Source organism: Apis dorsata, unplaced genomic scaffold (genome assembly GCF_000469605.1).
Source record: "Apis dorsata unplaced genomic scaffold, Apis dorsata 1.3 scaffold_149, whole genome shotgun sequence".
Taxonomy (NCBI): Eukaryota; Metazoa; Arthropoda; class Insecta; order Hymenoptera; family Apidae; genus Apis; species Apis dorsata.
The window spans coordinates 1,191,115-1,206,396 of record NW_006263440.1 but is presented as its reverse complement, the minus strand read 5'-3'; the positions used below and the strand labels follow the sequence as shown (position 1 = coordinate 1,206,396).

At 41.3% G+C, this 15,282-nt stretch overlaps 1 protein-coding gene across 7 annotated transcripts in view; it reads right to left on the bottom strand.

Annotated features, from left to right (window-relative positions):
- Nucleotides 1-15,282, bottom strand: part of LOC102676723 (agrin-like) — a 340,887-nt gene that overhangs the window by 28,641 nt on the left and 296,964 nt on the right. For 6 of the 7 annotated variants that reach the window (XM_031509403.1, XM_031509404.1, XM_031509408.1 and 3 more), the window contains one exon: nucleotides 870-1,106. In XM_031509403.1, coding sequence (XP_031365263.1) covers nucleotides 870-1,106 — 237 coding nt within the window. Of the gene's footprint in view, nucleotides 1-869; nucleotides 1,107-1,996; nucleotides 2,112-15,282 lie in introns of those variants that run through there. The other variant, XM_031509410.1, reaches the window with a different exon arrangement.

Genomic DNA, 15,282 nt, shown 5'->3' with positions numbered 1-15,282 from the left:
TATATATATATATATATATTTTTTTTTATTATTTCACCGACCAATAAAGTACGCGAGAAAATTAAAAGATTGTTTTTACTTCTTGGTTGAATAGCGCTTTCTTCTGCGTTTAATCAATGACCGGATCGGGGACCGGATATTCGAACAATCGCGTATTGTGCCTGCGAAACGATGAAAAGTTTATCGGTGGAGGAATTAACTCTTAATATCGTGAAACGAGAGAGGATCCGTTTCGTAAAAAAGATGTTTCGTGGAATTAAACGAGAAACGATGTATACGCACTCCTACGCATCTCCAGGCAACAAAGGTCAAGGCAATATTTCTTTCAAAGGAGAGATTCCCTTATATTCATAAGCGGGAAGAAGCAATTTAAGCGGAAGAGATCGGTTTTCCCGGGATTCGTCTCGAGCTTGCTGGCTGCCTATAGAAGAATTCCAGCGATATCATCGTGCATACACGAGTGTGTAAATCCGTGCCATCTGCCCGGAAGTAATCTTGATCGCGTGCATAAAGACGCGAGTAAATACGTACCGACAAACACCGGTATTTAAGCCCTTCCTCCCCTCCCCTCCCCTCCCCCTCCTTCGCTTCGATTCGACAAATATTTGTTTCCACGTCGAGGATCGCCGGATTATCCGGCCACGTTTTCCCTCTCGATAAATACGATCGCGAGGAATTGCGAGTTTCTTAAAAATCCGTTTCATAAGTTTCTTAAGTTTGTCCGTTTGTTATTCAATTCCAATATATGGATCGATAATCGTCGTTCTACTTTAATAACAACGTTACAAGATCATCTTGGAAAGCGGATTGCAGAGAGAGAGTGGTGGAGAGAATCGAAATATTTTTTTTGGAATTTTTCCAATACTCACCGCATTTCCCCTGGAACGCCATCGTGATATTGGCACCCTTGGCGCAGGCGGCCCTGTTCATCTCGCACAGAGACGGATAGTCGGTCCCATCTGTGCCGCAAACGGGGCTCGATCCCTCGTGATCCCCTAAACTCGGACAGGATTCCAGGCACTCGCAGGATGCCTCGCTTCCGTCCCTGCTTCGCACGCATTGCGACCCCTGGCTGCAATTCAGTTTCGTGCACGGATCCTTGATCTCTGTAACAGAGAAATACGGCCCATCCATTCATTTCTTTCTCTTCAACTTCTCCGTTTCATCTTTCCTTTATCCCCGTTCTCGATGGGAAAACTTTCTTCCCCCTTAACGATTTGAATCGAAATTGATCTTTCGAAATTTTCTTTCGGAAAATTCTTAACTTTCGCTTTTATTTCTCGGCTCGGCGTGAAATCTGAAAGTTACGTTAGAAAGAGACGCGGGAGGCGCGTTTAATCGATGATTCCTCCTTCCTTTTTATTCTTTTCTCCTAAACGGAGGGGGAGGTCACGCTCGTTTTCAGGCATCAAACGTAATTACAAACCGTAAACACGGGAGCGCGTCGTAAAACGGTGTGAAATTAAATCCGCGCGATTCACGATGAATAAAGTATCGTCTACTATCGTGGGGAGGATTTAGACCACCGCGGTGCCGCGATAAAACACAGCGTACGAACCGTGACCGTGCCGCCGCCCCTCCCTGGTCCTCGCCACTCCTTTCTTCCCCGGGATTTGAACAGATAAAAGCCGCCCGCAATATATTAAGCCGCGGTTAAGCCGGTGAAAATTTTTAATGGAACCTTCTGATAAAGGGGAAAGGAAGGGCGGTATGTTCAATTAAAATATCCTTTTCGTTTCGAAAGGTCTCGATGATATCGTGACCTCTCCCTCCTCTTATGGGAGACACGAATGAAAGAAAGGAGAAAGGAAATGAAAAAATGATTGTGGGGTAATTTGTATAAATTACAATAAAGAATTATTTTCGCGAGAAATCTTTTCGATCTTAGCACGTATTCGAACAGTCTTGGAATTTAGAATTTCACCAAAGTTTAGAATTTCTTTCTTTAGAATATATGGAGAGGCGTCGTCGTTTCGCTCGTTACTTGTCCAAGTACCTTTTGGAAAAATGTAGCAGCAGTTGGATATCGTCAACACGCCGCAAAGTACCAACACGGCTTTCCCTATCATTGTTTGCCACTTCTGTCGCTCCTTCTGCAAATCAAACCGACCGCCATTCATCTCTCCTCGTTATACCACCTGCGTATTTCAACGTCCTTCTTTTCATGTTTCAAGAACGAGGGTAACACGCGCAAAATAACGAAAAAGAAGAATTATCATCGTTACTCCTCGTGTCGCCATATTGAGCGGGAATATTTATTATATAAATTAATTCTACCACTCTTTCTCCCCCCTTTCGAGAATTATTATTTTCTCTAATTTCAAAGCGCCCTTAAAATTAAAACATTTTACTTGTCAGCTATATATTTGCGATTATTCCATTATTATTTATTATAAATTATGTAAGTAATTTTTATTCTCCATCCCTCCACTATTCGAAAATATGTTCATCGATAATAGTCAAATAGCGGGGCGTTAAACGTTTGTATCGAAAGCCAGTACAGTTCAAACCCTGATGATGGATCGCAGCAGCCTCGTTTTGTATTCAATAACTGCCGTACCGGTGTATTTTCCATTTACCATTCACCGCAACCCGATTATCCTCGTTAACGCATTTAATTCGCCGGCCACTCATCGTCACCCCCTCCTCGCGACGATCGATGCATTATTAATTATCGGTATGACAAAAGCAATTAGCGATCGGTTATCCGACGCCAAACGAGGGGAGGGAGGGTTTGGAGAGCGCCGTTCGATTTGTACCTTTCCGTCCAATCGTGCAATCTTCCTAATGGAACGAATTTTCCTAATGTAACACGGGGGACACGGTCTCCTAATAAATCGTCCTCCTCCAGATATTCGAATCGAGTTTTTCCCAAAATCGGACGGATGGAATTCCGTTTCACGAGAATGCATTCGTGGTTGCACGAATTTTCAACGAAGAAGAGGAGGATTCATCGTAGGGTTATATTACATTTTTTATCTTTTTTTCTATTCTTCTTCTCGTTCTTTTATTTTTCTTTCTGAGAAAGAAATCAAATCGAAATTGATCGGGTTATAGTTTAGATAAGTTAAACGAGCGAGCAATTACGATACGTAAACATTTTCGTATCGAGATTTGGCAAATGCTCGAAATGTTTTTGTTTTCATTTCTTTCGACAGTTTCGTATTTCGGGGATTCCGGGAATTTATCCTTCGCCTCGAAACGATCGATTTGTTTATCTTTCTTAAATACGCCTCGACGTAATATCATTTGGCTTCTGGCAGTCGCGAGGGCAAGCAGTGAATGAAAAGTGCTCTATAAAAGTGTTATTTGTGCGGGAAACATCTTCGGAATAAGCATGGAACAAGTTCTCGGTCCATTCGCTCGAACGAGGTTTGCAAGAAATTTTGATAGGATCAATTTGAAAGTTAAATTAACTCCAAGTTAAAAATTTTCCGCGGCGTTTATTGCTTCTGCAAGTCTCGACTACGCGAGGGAGGGGAGAGGCAAACTTTTCTTATATTTTCGAACTTAATTATTCACTCGATAGAATAAATTGTACGAAAAAAGAAAGGAAGAAAGAAAGGGAAAAGCGTTTAATAATCTAATTATCGATATAAACGCGACATTAAACAGAAACGTATAACACGTTCGCTTGCTTCGAAACTGATAATATCGAAGGATAAACGACGATGTTTAAATGCGAAAACCATCGCGAAACTTTTGTCGCGTGTCGACAAGCAGAAACGATCGATCAGCGTTTAAATTTTCATTTTTTCTTTTTTTTTTTTTTTCAGGGAGGATACACGGGTCGAACGTTTAATCCGCGGCATACGTTCATTGAACGGATGGAAGATTAACATTCTGTATATAAAACTATCGCGCGGCCATTCGGCCAACGAAATAACATCGGATATCAGTTAGCCACATACGGAATAGAATTGAAAAAGCCAGCTTAATCGAGCTGGCGAACCAATCTTGTACCGAACGATGGCTACGCCCCGCGCACGCTCATGGAAAATGACCGATTCGACGTGGTAACGCATATGGTGAAAGTTGCGCGAGACTTGTGATTCCTTGTGTTCCTATTTTCTTTACACTCGACAGAATTGACACGTTACGCGAAATATATATATACGAAGATGTAAATATAAATTTTGTCTCGAGTATTTTATCTCGAGTAATTTTAAATATAACCCGCGCGGATCGAATTCGAGGCTCGTGGAAAAAAAGCTGGGCAAAGTTTCTCCCTCTGGTTTCGTTCATCCGCAAGGGGCGACGTGATATCGTAATTAATAATCCATTTTGCCAGTTTTTGCCTGGCGCACCTGACCGTCGCAGCTTGCCGCTCGCCCGCTTACGGATAATTTATTATCGGTGAGCACCGCATTACTCCGGTGTACACCACAACCCGGCCTCGTCGAAACGTCTGTCAAACGTCGATGGCCAGTTTCCCTATTTTCTTTCGCGTTTTCCTCCCGTTATAATCGTTTAACCCGTTACTCGGCCGTAATTTAGTTTATCGCGTGACAGATCGTTGCCGAAATTCGAATGTTGAAAACCAATGGCTGCTTATTTTTTCGACGTTTATTTGAAATTTCGATCTCGAGCTCGACTCATCTCGTGAGAATAATTCTTGCGAATAATTTTATTCGGATAATTTCCATTTCGAAATATTTTGAGAATATTTTTATTCGTTTTTTTATTCGTTCGTTTTACTTCGTTTCGATTACGAGCAATTTTTCCGACGTATTATTATTATTTTCGACGTAAATTACTCGTGACTTGATATCGTTGGGTAACGTGTTCCCTTAATTACAGGGAATTTTCGAACGGAAGATTATTAATTAAACGACGCGATGTTAATTTTTCTTATATTGGTCTTTATACTTTATACATTTTTATTTACGAAATATTTTTTTTTTATGTATCGTATATTAAATACTCATTTAAAATTTTTCGATGAAATATCGGAGAATTTGTACGTAATCAAATTTGTGTTACTTTTCTCTTGCATTTTTCGTGAAAAATATAAATTTTAGTAAATGAAAAAACGGGAGTAATATTGAAATTACAAAGAGAGAGAGAGAGAGAGAGAAAAAGAGAGGGAGGGAGAGAGAAAAAAACATTGAATTTTTCAATCACCATCGTTTCATTAATAAAAACAAAAAAATATATTTTTTTTAGAGATACGTTTCGCTTTATTCTGCTCGTATATTTATTCCGAAAATTAATAACCGAAAGGAAAATCTTCCTTCCAACCTTTCTTTTCCCCGATATAAATAGTATTTCGATAATTCAGTTTTTGCGTCTATTTTATTCCCATTTCAATCCTGGCAATTTCTCTTTGAGAGAGAAGCTCGATAAAATAAGCAACGGCGAAATTACTTCGCCATTAATTTTCCGCCGTAGTTTTATCAACCCTCCACCACCGCAACCACTGATCTATTCAGTTCCTTAGAGAAAAAGAATTCACTTTGCAAAAGTCTCGCGGCAAAAACTTCATAAAGAATAATCTCCCCCGTTTATTTTTCAACGCATTTCTTATTATTGAACGCCCACTTCCTCTGACCAATTATCGAAAATTCAAGAAATAAATTACGATTAAACGATTCGACCTTTATTTAAAAATTAAGGAAATTTTTCGGAACGGATTAAAATTTACCGATTACCATTCCTTTCGAGAAACGTTCGAAACCTCTTCCAAGGACGACGACGAACGACCACGATATGTACCACGATTGTATCGCCGGCTTAGGTAGCGATGATCGCCAATTAGTGGGTGATTATCGAAATGGCCGATATATAGGTGAACATTTCGATAGATAAGGGGAAGATGAAGGGGGAGGAGGATCAAGAGGAGCGAGTAATGGGATCGAAGGGTCGTCGTCTGTGTGTGGCCGGTACACTCGGACCGTGTCAAATGAGCCTCGTTAGGCAAACTTTGAGAACATCCAGGATATTGTTCGACACGAGGGGGAGAGGGAAAGGTGGGGGGTGTACAAGTGGACTCGATCCGTGGAGCGATGACGAGGGTCGTTCCGGATAAGAATTTCTTCCTTCTCCTCCTCCTCCTTCGCCTCCCTCTTATTCAATAATTTGGCCCATCGTAATGTATAAGTGGCCATTAATCCACTTTAATGGGCCGCTACTTAAGGCGAAGGCGGACCGTTACCGCCTTTTTATCGGTTACTTGTGACTGGCGCCTTTTCACCGGAGGGGAAGTTTTATTTGTTCCATTTATTTACCACCTCGTTTGGGGATCGGATCGGATCGGGTCGAGTCGAGTCGAGCGATCGCAAGAAACGCTGAATCAGAAGAGAAACGAGGAAGATAGCGTTTGAGGGATTACAGTTGACCTTTGCGGTTGCGAGCGGACGTATAAAGTGGAGCAAATGAGTGGAGAGGTCTTCCTTTCTTTTTACCGAAACAGAATATCGAAATAAAAGTATAACAAGTTTAAAACTCGTCGAAATAAAATAACGTGAATTTCCAAACGGTTGGCCAAGCCAAACAGGATCACCGATTTAATAATCCTCCGAACAGCCGCAACATCGGTGGTGGAACTTGGAGGAGAGGCCGTTACAAATTTTCAAAAAAAGAAAAAAAAAGGAAACCGATGTTTTTCCATTTCGATCCGGCTGTTAATCAATCCCGAGTCGATGCGTGTCGTTAATCTCGCGGACGCCATAAATTCACCTCGTCCTTTTGAACGTGTTTCAAGACGAGCTGGAAAACAAATTATCTTCTTCTCTTTGCGAGAGAATGAGAAAGAGAGAGAGAGAGGGGGAATTTACATGCACGCGCGAGAGAGAAACACCTGTGGACCCGACTACACAACACCGTAGAGCATCAAATCCGCATAAACGAGATCGAAGGAGGGAGGAGAATCCAACTGTCGTGATTAACGAGCGAGTTTCGCCTGTCAGGCGGACGTTTCTATGGTCGTAAGCGGATATGGGCTGTTCGGTCAGAGCGCGTCGGTAGTAAAGGCATCAGATTGAATTTGGGATTGAGAGGAGCGAAAGGATCGAGAGAATGACATGCCACGCCGTTCCCCGATAAGGCCGCGTTGCGAAATTATGTGCGTACGTGTCCCAACGAGATTTACACTCTTTCGTCTCTGTTGTTGTCCCACGGAAAAATGGAACATTGGTTGGTTTATAAAATCGGGGCTGTGAAAAAAAAAAAAAAAAAAAAAAAAGAACAAAAGATTTCGTCGTTTCGAGCTCTCTCTCGAGATATTTGGAGGGGAATGGAAATGGAAGGGGAGGATTTTTATCTCCGTTCGATAATTCGAAATTTTCTATTCTCTTCTCGATAAACGTTCTCTCTCTCTCTTTCTTTTTTTATTATTGCGAAAAAAGTCAATAAAATTCGTTTTACACCTATTATTCTGGAAACGAGTTTATATACGCGTTTCCCTATTAGATATTCAATACAATATTCGTATTCAGTTTCAAAACCGTTTCATTGTGATTCCTTCCGCTACGCTTCGATTTCGCTTCCATTTGTTTAGAATCACTCTTCCCAACGATTTTCTCTATTTTCTCCATTATGTTATATTTTCGATCCAATTCGTATCATTCCATTAATATTCAAAATGATGTTCTCGTAAAAAAAAAAAAAAAAAAGGAAAAAGAAACGAAAAAAAGAGAGATTACCTTTAGAAAGTTCCAATTAGCCTGTTTTATTGATTACGAACGAAGAGGAGTCGCGTCGAACAGAATTTTTACAGATCGATCGAGTGTCACCCGTTCTTTTGTCACGGTGTCATTAAATCAAATCACTAATCAATTCTCGCCTCGTTCAACGGAGACAATAGACTCTGTTCCCTCTCTATTCCTAACATTGTCGCAGGAAAAGGGAAAGAGAGAGAGAGAGAGAGAGAAATCGGAGGAAGAGGTATTAAAAGCGCAATTATCGCGAGGCTTAATTACGAGGCTCTCGTAACATCACAGTGGTTTCTCTTCGCTTTTTTCTTTCTTCCTTTCTTTCTTCCCTTCTTTCTCCACGTTATTCTCCACGAAAATCCTCTCTCTTCATCCTCTCTGAACGTCGTGACATCGCTTGGCTTTTCAAACGTGATAATCTTAACCTGTCGCTCGCTCGACTGTTAAGACAAACGAGAAAGGATTTATTTTACGATGTCAATAAAATCCTCGGAGATTGCGCAACTGCCCTCGCACGAGGGCGTAGAAAATACTTATCGATCGCAATATTACTACAGGAATTTTCTATTAAGAATTTTACACATATATATATTTTTTACAGAATTATATGAGATCGTTTGCGAGTGAATAAAAAATTGCAAAAAACGAAAAGTTATCCTACTCCATCTTTTTTCATTTTTTTTTTTCTCACTCTTTTCTAAAAACTCGCTTCTATTTCTTTCATTTCTATCACTTTACGACACTCCTCTCTTCTTAAACTATCCTGTCAATGAATCCAACGCTTCGTATATTCCGATGCGTCTCTCTTACCAGCCAACGTTAAAAACTCTTTGTTATCGCTGCAATCCCATCGCGTAATATAATAAGACTTTAAAATATCCCAGGAGGATCTGATTCTAAGTTGGAGATGAGGTTTCTCCAGCCTGCCTCGTATTCCCATTCCATTCCATTCCATTCCATTCCCCATCCACGTTCGATGCCGAGAGGCTTTCGAAAAATACGAATACCATATATAGATAGGTAAGAGGTTGACCGAGAGAGAGAGAGAGAGAGAGAGAGAGAATCCTCTCTCTTCTGGGTCGTGTCATCCGGCGTGGAAATTCAAGCTTGGCCGATGTAATGACGTAACAACGCACCGTGGATCGAACGAGTCCACGGCCTCCGGGCAAACGCTGTCGGCTCTAGGTCGGGCTCGTTCCTCCGCTCTTTTTTTTTTTTATACAGTAGTACTTTTCCTTCCTAGCGACACGTGGCTCGCTTCACCGTCCGATATATCAACATTCCGAAGAATTTTCCCTCCCTGGAAAATGCACGACAAACGTGTAAATCTGGGTCGGAGGATTGTTTGTTTCGCGGTAGAGAGCGGATGATTTTTACAATAGGGGAAGAAAATTTTTAATTTCGCAGAGAGAGGAAGAAATATTGCGACTGTATCGATCGTTCCTCTCTCTCTCTCTCTCTCTCTCTCTCTCGTGAAATTTTCATTCGACGAATCGAATTCGTTATACATCCTCACTTGCCGCTAAATGGAAATCAATTATTTTAAATTACGTATCGACGAATTATCAACGATTTCTCCGATTTCTCTGATCCCCATTTGGAAAATGGGCTTCCTTCCGATTCCGTGGCCGATTAATCGGCAGGATTAACTGGAAATGTCGCGAAATGCGAGATGATTGTTGTTAAGCGAATTAACAACGCGTCATTTGCCCGATTAAAACGTAACAAAGAGAATTAACACGGAAAGTAATTATATACCCGTATCCGTATTCCGTATTCATTCGGGACTATCGGCCGCGTTACTATGCAACATCTCGTTCGAGCTGTTTGCGAATCGGTCGCACAGTCAGTTTCGCCCGAAATGAAAAACACCATTCGTTCCATTTACCTTCACCCCTTTACTCTCCTCCCTCCCTCCCATAATCGTTATAATATTAAACGTACATAATGATAATTTGATTCGATCAACAAGCGTGCACGCGTCCACCATTATGAGCGATAATCTCGTTTCGCCCGGACGCGATTCGTATGTATTTTGCATTAAAATTAATTCTTTAGATAATTTAACTCTCTCCTTCTCCGTTTTTATAAAATTAAAAATTACCCACCCTCGATTGGAAAATCTTGCTGCTTTTCGATAATCGGCTCGATTTTCGCGAGCATAATTATTCGCGTCCCTCGTTGAAACGGCAAAAGGGTCACGCTTGGTTAAGTTTAGATGTACAATCGATTCTCGACTGTCCCGCTCGCTTATCTGCTCGGCTGACCACCGCTGTCCTCGTTCTACTTATCTGGCGCCCGGTTTCAAAAGCGGGGAGGGGAGCGAGAGTAGTAACCTCAATTCGAACGCAAAACAACGCCACGCTGTGTCCCTCCTCCTATAATATGGCGTGGAAAGGTTTAATTAACATCGGTCAAAATATTTTGTTCGAACCGCCGCCCGTAATTTTACACAGAGATTAGCGAGTTTGTTCATTGTTAATGATTCGGGGCCGCGTTTTCACAGTCGATTACGATACGCGGATTGTGGCGTGGATTATCGTGTGTTTCGCGGTGTGTGAACGACACAGCGTCGCGACAAATAAACTCACGTACACACACGCAAATTTTGCGATGCCGTAAAACATTTCGAAAATTAATTACTTACTCCCGTTCTATAATTCGCAATATTGTAATTGCGTTCCAGCCGGCGCAACAAATATAATTAAACGTAACCATGCGAAACCAGGTAATGGGTTTAATACCGTCCCATAATCGGGCGTGGACCGGATTGAATATTATCCAGTCCATGGCTCCGCTTGTAACTAGATTTGACGCGAATCGTTGCGCCACTGAATAGAGACGCAAATTTTCCCTGTTTTTCTTTCTCAATTGCCCCGGCCAATTACGCGTTAAAGTTATGAAAATTTCCTTTCGCAAATCGATTCGGTTGAACGGATATTTTTTTTAGAGGTATATATACGCGTTGAATGCAATACGATGCGTTGAACAATTATTGTGATTTCGTTTACACGCCCGAGAAATAATACGAGTTTTTTTTCTTTCGTAGAAATGCATCGAGTTGATGCGCGATAAAGCCGTTAAGGGAACACGCGAAGAATTTCATTAAAGTTAATGGTCCTGAAGGGGAAAGATGAAAAACAGGATTTTTTTTTTCTACTGAAAATGAAAATATAACAAGGACAAAAAAGTATATATACACATATATAGAAGCAAATTAAAAAGCTTTCCGGAAGCTTTTATCCTCCACCTTGATAAGTCGGATATATATAATCTCCTTTTTCTTTTCCAGCTTGACGTTTTCAGAGATTATTGTAAAACAGGTAGGGGGAGGGGAGGATCTCTCTGTACATACAACATACAAGCAACTTTCAATTTCCTAATTAGAGACAAAAGAATAGATTCAGGGATTCTCTTTTCGAATATCAACTATCGAAATCCGTCTTTCGACAAACGAAAGATCGATCGATCAACCCATTTTCCAGTAACCTTGAAGAGACGGATGATCTTACTCGATGACCATCCCCTTATCGGCCGATTATATCGCAGACTCCACCAGCTTTGTCGCGCTTCGAAAGCGCACGCACGCTCCATTATCTATGCTAATTAAGGTGACGGCGATCTGGAACGCGGTGCACGCAGCAACGGTGTTGCGTAAGAGAGCAGAAAGGGTTAAAGAGGATAAACTCGATACGCAGGACGAGGCTCGATAAAGGCCCGTTATCTGATTCAGACACGGCAACGATCTGATTCGAGGCCGTGCACGAGCCTTCGATTTTTCGAGGGGGTCGACTCGTACCGCTTATCTCTTCCTGAATCTGGTTCTCGAGTGGATTTTGCCGATTAATATTTCGCGAACACGGGATCAGATCTCGTCGAGAACGCGAGTTTTCGCGCTTTCAATAGAAAATGCGTCGTTTCGAGGAAGAAAGAAGAGGAGAAATGCGCGAATGTTGGAACGATGGTGGTTGATGAAATATATATATATTTTTTTTTTCTGTTTAATTTGCTCTCTCCTCGAGTATACGTGGGAAAATGAAAATGCGTTTGAATTTCAGTTGCGATACCGAAGGTTAAGCTATTTTGGAAATAGTCGAAACGTGGAAGCCGGAGCAAGTGGGCCGAGTAAGGCTTTATGGGATTTCATAGGGTAAGTTGTTGAACTTTGAGACACCCCCTTGAGTGCAAGGTGTATTTTCTTGGAGAAGTGTCTCGGGTTTCGGCAGTATTACAAGTGCATACTACAGCTTTATGAGAGTTCTAATGGCAGCTCGATACCTGTACGTAACTTATAGCTATTGCCTGTTTCGTACGCCTAACTTTACATTGCGATAACGCGAAAAGCCGCGTAGATCATCTATGCGTGCATCGTTTATTTTTTGAGATTCGTTCGAGAGTCTACTGTATTAAACAGAAAAAATTAGAGAAATTATTGGAAAAATTGTCACCTCAAAATTTTTATATATTTTTTAGAATCAGAACTCGGCTATTAAATTGATCGAGAACTTTCCCCTTTAAGATAATGATAATGATGGTGATTATTTCTAAGATACCAATTTTTGTTTTAAAACAAATTTTCTCGTAAATTTGTTTTTCCTTGTACACATTTCGCCAATGAAACCCGAAACACGCGATTTCTCTTCGACTGTTACGCACTTTCTCGTGAAAAAAAAGAAAATATGCCAGTTCCAAGAATTTTAACCATTCGTCGCCGTTTGCGTTTTACGTTCCTCTTTACAAGCTTGTTTCTCAGGAACCAATAGAGATATCGATTCGAGGCAAAGCGCATTATCGTTGCTACGCTTCGCAATATCAGATGTTATTTTTTTTCTTTTTCTTTTAAAAAGAACGTATTGGCTGTTTCGATATCATCCGATATTGGGAAGGCAGCGTAGAAAGCGTAATGTTATTTCATTAAAAGAAAAAGAAAAAAAAAAGAGGAAAAATCTCGCGTTATTATTGATTATAATTAGTGGAGGTTGAAATTGCACGCCATCCTCGAAGCCACCTTTTACTTTTCCGATACAAAGTAACGATATCGAGACGTGGAACGGGTTCCATGGAAACGTCTGAAAAGTTTTAATTCGTGACATTGTCCCGGAAATCATGGGGAGAATTTCAGAAATTCGCGACATTCCGCGCCATTGCCGGCGCTATTTCGTTTTCTAACGCGGGCACACATACACCTCCCTGATTTCGATGAAAGCTCACGTTGAAACTGGCAGGTTTTAATTTGCGGCATTCCTTGCCGCGTGAAATTCGAAGAATCCGTAAAATTTACAAAATTCGACGCCACCCCTGTCGCTTTCGCTATCATACCGTCGAAACGGTACGATTTTCCGCGAATTTTCAACGTCACCTCCGAAAACATCCAGCCAGTTTCCCTCTGGAAAATTATTCCATAACGAAAGAATTCAGGGGACAGAAGAATTCTTTCTTCTATCCAAATTACAAAAAAAAAAAAAAAAAAATATCAAAATTGAAAGAGAAGCTGGAAAAATTCTCGAAAGTATAAAAATTGAAGATCAATTTGCTTTCACCTTATACCTTCGCGTTAACCTCGAGATGCATTTCTCCCTCCTCTCGACAAGATCAAAAAAAAAAAAAAAGAGAAAAGAAACTCGAAACGAGCCTATTTCAATTTACTATTTCATTACTTGGCGCGCAAAAGCCAGACTCGACTACTCCTCCTCCTCTTCTTATCCCCGCCGCGCCAAAAGCGATACGACGAACACTCGTATTACCTCGCTCCCTCCATTCACCAACTTTCCTTCCCCAACTCGCGGCCGTTCAAACTCTTTCAGGAAGGCGTATATTAAACGCGATTTACCGGCGCTCCAAGCCAGCAACAATAGTTTTGGAACATCTTGCGCGAGCTCCTCCCCCTCGTGTTCCTCGCTACCGTAAAACACGATACCGTTTCGTGCGGCGCGCGTAATTGCGTAAGATAAACGTATACGAGAATCAAAGACACGGAACCTCTGTCGTTATACACGACCAATCGAATTACCGAATTATTTCTCCCGAATACAGGGATGCGTTGTCTTAAAACTCGAACGTTTTTCTTTTTAAGATGGTCTTCTCGCGAGGAGAAAGAAACCGACAGCTTTAAATCCCTCCTCTCGTTCGAGGAGGCCGGTTAACTTCATCCCCACCGGCTGACTTTTATCGCCGTTTCATCGATTTATCGCGGCTCGAAAAAGCATTCTAGGATAGGGGAAAACTAGTGGCGAGAAAAAGTTCGCATCAAGCATGTTCGATTTTCTATTGTAACGAGCTTTCTGTTTTGGAATGGATAGATGAATTTGAATTTTTTGAGTGAAATGAGAGATTTTGTTGACGATTTTTCTATGAGAAAATACGCAAAAGAGAGAGAGAAAAACGTGTAATTATTGATAACAGACGATTCAGTATAAACAGTCTTCTTCTTTTAAACATACTTCTTTGCTCGTTCTTGAACGTTATTCCCTGCAAGAGAAGTGGATACAAAGAGAAGCCGTACAAATGGGTCGAACAAGTGAAAATAAGAAAGAGAAGATTCTTAGCTTGCTCCATAGACTCGGTCATCCACGGAACAGAAATGGAACTCGGCGCACGGTTAAACATGTTCCTTTCCTTGAAATCTTTGCTCTTCCGTTTCTATTATTTTGTTTCCTTTTTCTTTTCCTTGTGTCTTTTTTTTTCCTTATCCAGCAAATTCCTGAGGGGGAAAAGAAGGAAGTTTTTACCTCGAGCCCGCAACGTAACACTAACTATGCAGATGAAAAATTCACCACTTTTCACCGGCCCTCGCCATTTTCTCACCGCCCCCCCTGACCTCAACCAGACGAATCACTGTCCGACAAGTAACAAACGAGTCCTGCATTATTTTCACGGCCCGGTCCCGTATTTCCCGCAAGATGTCGAGGGGCCATTATCCTCGCCATTTCTCCCCTCCCCCTTCTTTTCTCTTTTTCTCTCTTTTCTTTCATCCTCGCGGTTTCTTTCGCGTCGCAAGGCGACCCACGTCCGGAATTTCCAGTGGTTTCGGATTTTTCGTACGTTGTTTCCGCGCGTTGAAAATTCTAATAGAACCTCTCTCCACAGAGAATCGATCCCACGATTGGAGGGAGGGGAATTAAAAATAATATCCAATCTCCGAAGAAATAAACTTCCGTTCCGGTGATCTTGTTGTTTGAATTTGTTTTTGAAATTTATTTAGTCCAACAATTTCCTTTTCTAATCAAACTTTGTTTTAAATGGTTTGAAGATTATTTTTGAAAAGTAACAGTCGATTACACGAAAGAGGATGAAGATCTGATTAAACTTGGTAAACTTCGACGTTTAACGCGAGAAAAAGAAAAAGAGAGAGATACGTGATATAGATTCTCGAACGAGTGTACGTTCCTCAATTTTATACAGCTACTAATAAGGGGAGAGGGGAACAGAGGGCACACAGGAAGCCGTTGGACAAGTTTCAACGGGGAGGGAAAAGGAAGGTGAATTATTTCGAGGACAAAGAAACACGGAGCGACGACTGCGTACGATGAGCGACTACTTCCTTTTAATTCCGCGCAACTTTTCGAGTAACAAGGTCGAAAGATGGCCACGGAACGTGAATGATAAAAGCGCGAGGGGAACAAAGAAAACG